The sequence below is a fragment of the Triticum urartu genome, chromosome 5A (genome assembly GCF_056163025.1).
Source record: "Triticum urartu cultivar PI428250 chromosome 5A, HENAU_Tu73, whole genome shotgun sequence".
Classification (NCBI taxonomy): domain Eukaryota; kingdom Viridiplantae; phylum Streptophyta; class Magnoliopsida; order Poales; family Poaceae; genus Triticum; species Triticum urartu.
This window is the reverse complement of record NC_141877.1, coordinates 68,641,922-68,650,824: the sequence shown is the minus strand read 5'-3', so window position 1 is coordinate 68,650,824 and position 8,903 is coordinate 68,641,922. Positions and strand designations below refer to the sequence as shown.

At 40.5% G+C, this 8,903-nt stretch overlaps 1 protein-coding gene across 1 annotated transcript; it reads right to left on the bottom strand.

Annotated features, from left to right (window-relative positions):
• Positions 1-1,120: 1,120 nt before the first annotated feature.
• Positions 1,121-7,003, bottom strand: LOC125507900 (E3 ubiquitin protein ligase DRIP2). Its single transcript, XM_048672422.2, has 7 exons — positions 6,472-7,003; positions 4,720-4,819; positions 3,398-3,719; positions 2,861-3,255; positions 2,708-2,758; positions 1,877-1,949; positions 1,121-1,601 (listed from the first exon to the last, which is right to left on the bottom strand). The coding sequence occupies exons 1-7, from the start codon at positions 6,782-6,784 to the stop codon at positions 1,437-1,439; spliced, it is 1,419 nt and encodes a 472-aa protein (XP_048528379.1). The 5' UTR covers positions 6,785-7,003; the 3' UTR covers positions 1,121-1,436.
• Positions 7,004-8,903: the final 1,900 nt, after the last annotated feature.

Genomic DNA, 8,903 nt, shown 5'->3' with positions numbered 1-8,903 from the left:
TCTCCACGTGATACGTGGAAGTTACAAGTTGAGAAGTTTATTACTCTTGGGTGCTTGCTACCCTTGAGCTTGTTCCTCTTGGGTGCTTGGGCGCCCTAGACGGTTGGTGGTGTTTGGAGCTCAATCATTGTGGTGTAAAGCTCCGCGCAAGCGTCGGGGTCTCCAATTAGGTTGTGGAGATCGCCCCGTGCAATTTGACGGGTACCGGTGACCGCCCCCAACGGTTGTCACCGTAATTATTTTGTGCTTGGCAAATTAACCGCTAGGTTTATTTTGTACTTGTTCAAGCTTAAACCGTAATTATTTTAAAGCGCCTATTCATCCCCCCCCCCCCGCCCCCCTCTAGGCGATATCCACGATCTTTCTCAAGGGGGAAGGCATCCTTCCCCCCTTGTGGCGTCCCCTCCCCTCTCCGCCAACGTATATATACTAGTGATTTTGGTCACTTTTGATACACAAGTTTTGGAGCATCCTCTAATTCTCTATTTCTAGTTGATCCTAGTTGATCAATTTGAGTTAGATCTAGATTCTCTAATCATCATAATTAGAAGTCCAGTGTAGTTCTAATCTCCTCTCTAATTCTCCGGCGACTATAAGCTCTGGACGGTGAAGTACTGCCGGATCGTGAAGACAGTATGCTTGCAACTCATAGAGAGACCGTGCTTTTGACCTTCCGATCGAGGGACTATTCGTGGGATCGTTCATCTATAGTTCGAGGGCGCCCAATCAGAAACTTCACCGTCCAGAGCTTATAAACTACTGTGAAAATTAACACCGTCCAGAAACTTCACCGTGCGCCGGATCGTGAAAATTAATGTTTATCTAAAACAATCAGAAACTTCCAAAATGTGTTAACTTTTTTTTAATAAACTACTGTTCATACCAGGTGCATATGCACCCAGGAGCAGAACAGCACTCAAATTTCTTTGGCTTCTGATTCCCAATCGAGATATAAATCAGACCTATTACTGCAAATGAACAATACTCCAGTGGGAGTGACGAGGCACGAATCAAACTAAACCAACAGACCATCAGCCATTGGCATGACGCTCCTTTGGAACGAAACTTTCAGCCCAGAAGCAGCCGAGCACTGCAACCATTCACCCCTTCCAGACGAAGGTTGAAACATATCATCACTTTATCCAGCCTCAACATAAGTCAACTTTCGCCAAGTTTAGAACAACAACAGACTTCATCTGTATATAACAAGGGTATAAAACGAACTAGGGGAACATCGAATAAACCCTAAGAGAATCCAACAGCATCAGATCAAGACCAACAAGGTGGGCTGGCTGCAGAACGAGCCAGCCACATTCTTTTCAGTATATGTCGACTGGGAGAGAGAACCCTTTTATCTTTCGAGGACCTCTTCCTTCCCAGGGCAAGGCGCAACCCTTCTGGCGCATCAGGAGATCGCCGGGCGCAGCATGGTGCGCTCAAGACTTCGGCCGCCCATAGGTTATCACCATCACATACTCTCCCCCAGAGGAGCCTACCGACGTCTGCAAATGGCGCGACGGGCCAACCCTCAGCCACCTATCCATCAGGTTGTGCACCGGTTGTATGGGGTTTATTGACTGCCCGCAGCAGCTCAGTTCAACCTGTAAACACCAAGATCAGGTACTGTTCACACAAGCTGTGGTTCTGGACTCAAGAAGAATAACTTAGATGCATAGCTATAGCAGCAGTAAGGTGATAAGAAATGCTGGTAAACATCAGGTGAGTTTGGACTTCTACTTCTAAGATGAAACTTCTAAATTTAAGAGCAAGCCAAAATTTACGCTGATTCCACTTTACAATAATGTGTGTTCTTCTACAAATAATGCTCATAGTTTTGGACAACTCGTAAAACATTAAGCAAAGGTAGAAGTCTCACCTCAGACTCACTTCCAAGACTGAGCTTCTGCATAATATACCTTTGGATGGATGATGCGGCTATACTTCCATCTCTATCATTAGAAAATGCATTAGCCACAACCGAAAAAACTGAAAGATGTATAGATGCAACATAACATAAACAACTGATGATTGCAACAATAAAAATTCAAGTGACCGCACCTACAAGGGGGGAGACTAATCAAACTATGTAAGTTGACTTTTCTATTTTGTTGTATTTTACTTTAATATATGCCAAAAAAGTTAGGTGCGTATTTACAGGAGAAATTTTGAAGCTCACTTGACTCCTCAGCCAAGTTACTTACACATTTTGTACAAACGGACTAAAGTGATCAGCAGGTGGCAAAGAACAACTTAACAAGCTTATAAGTTGTGACAACTGCATTACTACAAGACCATAAAGGAACAAGCTTAGATGTGCAGCTATGCTTATCTCCAAATCTAAGCCCCTTCCATGTGCCCCCTTCTATGAGCTAGACAAAATCCACAATTATGAACTGATCACCAATTTCCACCCACTGGAAGGATACATACTTTGAAACTGAAACTAAATAAGATTTTGCAAATGAATTCATACTTGCATGGTACCATCGCCTAAGACCATAGCATAGTATCTCTGGACATAGTTTTCTTCTATCCAGGTTATTAGCATTCTTTCCTTGGTATTTTACAGTTTTCATGCTATTCCATTAGAAAGATACCATATAAGTTCAATAACCAAGTGCCAAGAGCATCCATTTAAAATGTGGATTTAAAGAACTATTGTGATAGATAAGATCATCAGCAGCAGAGCTGAGGAACATGAGCTTACTTTATTCTCAAATAATGGGCAGGTATCTGTGGCAAGGGTGGGACACCTTTCCTGAAAATATTTGAATGACAGAAGATCAAAGGGGAGATGGGAGACACCTAAGATAATGTTTTCACTGAATTGAAGATAACTGATACTATAATCTTGACTTACTGCTCAAACGAGGCAATCAATGAGAACCATACGGGGTTCAGTGCCCTACTATTCTGGGCCTTCTGGCTAGCTGCAGCAACAGAAGTTGCATTCTTCGTCCGGCCAGTCCCTTTCTTTTTAAGCATTACTGGCTGTGGAGCATCTTTCTTGTCATCTTGAAATCTGGTCTTCCGTAGATTCTCCACGGGCTTCTCTTTGCTAGCATGTTCACTACTAGGAGATCCATTGGGCTGATCTCCCTTAACAGATGGACTTGACCTGAAGGACTTTGTTTTGCTTGCAGCCTCTACAAGACAGTTTAGAGGTTTCCATAGATCTGCCTTGTCCAAGTCCTTATCATCACCTGCTTTATCTTTATTAGAGTTATGACTTGACGTTTCTGCAATTGATGATGCCTGCAAATAATAACGTCAAATCACTGCTACTGATGACATGATGCACTAAATATACGTAGCTCATGCAAAACACAACAGCAAAGTAAGAAAAAAATGTTAAAAAGCACATTATTCAGTCAGGATGCTACAGCCGTTTTTTTACCTTTCTTCTTGTTTGAGGCACTTTGCTCAAGCTGTCCAGCAAGCTTAAATTATCAGGATGCTTATTGGCGCTACCATTATCCCTTTCTACAGGATCAAGGATAGGACCAAGGCCACGTAATGCAGCGGCAGCCTTCCTAGTAACGGCTCTTGTTCGGCGCCCAGTCAAACCCGTTGTTATTCGAGGTGTGTCAACCACCAATGAAGAGATAGACCTCTCTTTCCTTTTAATAGGCAGTGTAACTGGAGATTCTTTAGCACCGATCTTATTTCTTTTCAATGGGAAAATTTTTGACCTCACGTCTTGTTTATTGTGATCAGCCCTAAAATCAAAATAACAGAAATGAATAGAAGAAAAAGCACAAGTTTAGAATGTAAAATAGCATTCACCATAATAAAATCCCCCAATTCAGAAGAGCTACATGATAAAGTCCCGATCCTAGCAGGAAATAAGGGAAACAGATACTCAATTTAAAGTCAGTAAACATTACATACTCGGTCTCATACTATAGAATTCTATAAAAATATATCTAAAAATGACCTCACAAAAAGCAAATCCAGAAAAATAAACTATGCAAACAGCACTAGTATTTTAGACGAAAAGCAATTCATTAATACAGAAAGAATTACATTTTGCCAGTATACAGATCAATATAAATGGTTTTCTCCATGAACAAATGCTTGAGAAAAGATCTTGAAACAGAGGTATAATGACAGCAAAGTTTTGGTATTAGTAACACTTAAAATGGTGTCAGTTATTGAAAACATAAAATGCTGCCAGATATGAAGAACACTCGAGGTCAACAGTGGATACATATATTTATAAGCAATTTTTATATCAAGCTTAGTGGAATATTCTGTTCCACAATGCATTGCCATAGTAGGAACCTTAGACGGAAGTATATTTCTAACATCATATAAGATAGTTCGCCAAATTGCAGGTGTACAGTTCATTGGCGTGTAACAATCCAGAAGGATGCTCAGAAAGCTTATATATATATTCCAGCTTTATTCAGAAAGCTGGGTAAATCGTTTATACTGCTATTGACTACCTTCAATCTGTAGTTCATTCCAACTATCTGTTTGATGATTTAAGATCAAAATTTAACTCTTAACATATTTTTATACAATGGAAATAGATGCTAACAGTAATCAATCAAGAGAACTTAGCAGTGAAGTAAAAAAAAGACAGAGCAAATAAACATGTATTATGACACTAGAAGACGTAAAAGAACATTTGATAAAGCAAACAATCTAACAGAACAAAAGTTTAACTTCATACAGTGTCTCCCACCCAAAAATATAAGATCAGGAGAAGAATACCTAAGCTTCTCAATTGGGGTGCAGCCGAGATCAATTTTACATACTGGACAATGGTCACACTCTTCATCATTAAGCTTCTTATAGATACACTTTCTACAAACTGCATGATGCCAAGAAAAAAGTTCGAAATAGTGAGGACTCAAGATGTGTGGATTTCATAGCATTGGTGCTTCATTATAGAGGGGTAAAGAAACTGCAGCGTGAAAATTCCTTTCTGTAGAAAACACAAAGAATGCTCTGAAGTGTCTGTACATCATGGAAGAAAATCATGCATGCAAATGAATGAAAACCTGACTCTAGCCTTGACCATATAGCATAAAATTCCCCAAAACTGTTACAATTAAACAAAGGAGGTTGATCGACAAAAAATATCATTAACAATGTTTTTATAACAAAAATTGGATAGGAAAACATTGTAGTAAACTCCTGTGTCCTACAGATTTAAGCAAAGCAACAAGATGTGCGTGTTTTTTTTTCAGAAGTTAAAATGGAGATAATATTTCTATCAGCCAATTTGGAACTGTTATTTACTTAACATCCACACATGCCAATCTAAAAAAACAAGAAAAATAAATAAATAAACTAGGAGGAGGTGCGCAATAGATCAAAACCACCTATCTTTCCTCCCAGTTACCAAAATGTCATTAATAAACTAACTACTGTACTTTTTAGTATCAGATATATATCAAAATGAGGTGTCTTCCAAGAAGCTTATTTTAGAACAAAGCTACAATTGGCTAGATAAAATGGTGAAGAGATTTTACAAAAAGGAGACAGAGCTCAAATGATAGTCACACCCTAACCAAAATCAAGTAAAAGGAAACATTGTAGCAATAGATGTGACTATGTGATAGATCAGGTTCATGTATCATTTTACTGCAAGGATTTAAAGCTTGAATCATCTGCCCAAGAGATACCAATGTCACTCCTAACATCTAAACAAAGTGACAATGAAATAATTACAAACACCAGAAACAAATCAAGATTGACAATATCTCAAGGGCACACACGATATGAACAACTACAATTACTGAATTCATGCATGCATAATAATTAGATAGCTTGAAAATATTTACACAACGGTGATTCCACATTGGGGACCCCAAAACAATGTGTACTGTTCCACCAATTACAGGCCAACATTGCAAGTACCCCGCGTGCAAAACAAAGCAATAGGCTAAAATCATCATTCCAATCTCTTACAGCATTAGTATAAATCATGAACTCGAGCTAGATGCTATCTCAGACCAGAGCACGGCAAGTTAATATAACATCACGAATAGTAGCAATGGGGAACTAAACAACTATCTGAACAAGATTATACGCACCAAAGCAGTTGACAGATTTGCACAAAGATAACAAATCTACGTAAACCCATCCGTTGAACCGCAGATTGAATCTACAAGCATGGAAGTTACGAAACGAACACGAGGAACGAGTCCCCCAGATTGACGTGCAATCAAGAGGCGCACCCGCGACACGAGCATAACGCCAGAATCGGACGCACGCAAGAACAATGAACAATGCAAGAACCATGTAGGGGGTGGCAATACAGCATCCCCGGATCAGGGAATGGCGAGCTCGACGCAACCAAAACCGACGTCGCCGACGGCCGAATCCGGAGCCCCAAGAACGCGTCGAATCGCCGCCGCAATGCTCGACACCGCGGGAATCTTCGTAAAGATTTAAGCCTTCGATGCTACCGGCGGCGGCGGCGCCGTACTAGTTGCAGCGGTGGAGCGGGGTACTCACATGTGTGAAGGCACTCGGAGATGGTGGTGGCGTTGCGGAGCAGGCGGTGGCAGAGCTGGCACGTCATGCAGCGCGCGAGCTGCTCCCGCTTCACCATCACCACCCCGCTCCCCTCCACGGCCACGGGCCGCCGCCGCGGTCGCCCCCGCCCCCTCTTCACTCCCCTATCCGCCTGCGCCTCCGCCACCTTCACAGCATCCTCCTTCGCCTGCTCCCCGTCAGCCTCCTCCATCACCTCCACCTCAGCCACCGCCGCCGCCGCCGCCATCGGTGTGTCCTCCGGCGGGGCCGGCGATGCGGGCCCGCTCTGCATGGCGTGGGGCCCCAGCGCAGCTAGCGCCACATGCTGCGGGGGCGCAAAAGCAGGGACTTTCTACCCGCCGCCTCTCCCCTGAGCGTTGAAATGGGAGGAGAGATCGAAGAAGAGGAGGACGCCGACGAGGTGGAAGAAGGGAGTTGAATATGAGAGAGAGAGAGAAATAAGTATTTGCGTATTAATCGAGGGAAGGGGGAAGGAGAAGAAACGGAGGACGGATGGAGAAGCCAGAGAGGTTAATTGCGTTGGTTTTATGTATGTATATATATTGAAATTGGTTTTCTATCCTTGCTTTTGTACTATATATTTTTTTCATTTGCTTTCCTTATCTTTTGCTGTATAAAACACAATAAGTCTGTATTAGGGGGTGTATACACATATTTGTGTCGCAATATATATGGTGAGAAAAATGTGATGTGGTAAGGTTACCGAACATTTCTTCTGATATATGTTATGTATGGCTGGATCCAACACCGTGTTGATAAAAGCAAATATTTTGTATTATTTGCAGCACGAAGCTTCCAGAGATGTAACGGACAATAATAGGCGTATTGCCGTTTCCACTTTTGTCATGGAAAAATAGATGGCAGATAGTTGTTGCTTGTTGTCATCGATAACCGCTTTGCATGAATGTGATTAAATGGGCATATCATGATGATCCTTCGCTGTGAAGCGTAAAAAAATATAATAAATACTACATCTCTCTCAGTTTACAGGGCGTGCACGTATCTTTAGGTCGTCAATTTGACCAACCTAATACAAGTCATATATTACAAAAAATATACCAACATAAACTTCGGAGTTTCTACTTTCAAAATGTATAATTTTTATGTTATATAGTTTATATTAGGGTGATAAAATTGACAACCTAGATATACGCGTAGGACTTATAAACTGAAACAGAGAAAATATTATTAATGTCGCAATATACGCACGTTAGAAACGTATCTTGGCGTTATAATAAGCATATATATTATTAATGTCGCAATATAAGCACGTTAGAAATCGTATCTTAGTGTTGACAGTAACACTGTGATGACTATTGGGTTCCTTTTTTATGGATACATCCTGATTCCTGAGAAAATAGCTTCCTAACTAGTATATGTTCCTACAGTACGCAAAGCATGATAGAAATGGGTACATTGTCGTCGTAGAAAACCTTGATACTTGGCAGCCAAGTATTTTTTTTTTGTCTCATTGATAGTTGTATGTCTCTGCTCAAATTAAAATTAGTTCATCGTCATGGTGATCAATTCGGTTCTATATGTGTGCAAAAACAAACTAATACATTGTGTTCTATTAAAGGTAACTAGCTTATACATATAATAATGGAAATTGAATTCAGGCGCAAAAAATGGCAATTGAATACCTATGAAATCGAGATTTCGATTTTGTGATTTTATTGTCTTCATTGTATTGTTCTCATTCTTTCTAGTGGTAATGACATAGTAAATACCCATTAATGGCGAGAAAATTGTGTCATACTAAAGTTCATGAACTAAACTTCTCATACAGGCTGGATCCAGCAAATACCGTATCAATAAACACAAATACTTTGTATCTTCTGTAGCGAAGTTTCTAGAAACGTAACGGGCAATAAAAGACATCCTACCATTTCCATTGTTTCCACCGAAAAAAGATGGTAGATAGCTATTTCTTTTGTCATCACGCTTTTGCATGGATATGATTAAATGGGCATCTCTTGGAGATCCTTCCCCTTGACGTGTAAAAAAAATAAGCATGCAATATTAATATCGCAATATATGCTCATTAAAATCGAACCTTATGCGAAAATTAGTGGTGTGCTAACTATTTTGTGTATTCCTTTTGTTCTCTCTCTGGGTATATCTCGGAAAACTAAATTTCTTTAGTAGCTAGAGCATGATAAAAAAAGGACATCATTGTTGTTTCATTGATAGTCGGTGTCTCTGCTTGGGTCAAAACTAGTTCACCATGTCATGGTGACCATCGAGGTTCTATTTGCGTGCAAAACAAACTAATGCATCATATTTTATTATGACTAACAAGCTTGCATCGTATAAATAGTGACAGTCTAGCTAATTTTGCTCGTACCAAAGGTAGAACCATGACTTGGTTGGGTTCTGGTCCTGAGGAA

Coding starts and splice junctions, on each gene's coding strand:
- LOC125507900 (XM_048672422.2), bottom strand. CDS start 6,784: ATGCAGAGCGGGCCCGCATCGCCGGCCCCGCCGGAGGACACACCGATG. Junction 3,720..4,719: donor ACCCCAATTGAGAAGCTTAG/GTATTCTTCTCC, acceptor TTTTGATTTTAG/GGCTGATCACAATAAACAAG. Junction 2,759..2,860: donor TTGATTGCCTCGTTTGAGCA/GTAAGTCAAGAT, acceptor AAATATTTTCAG/GAAAGGTGTCCCACCCTTGC.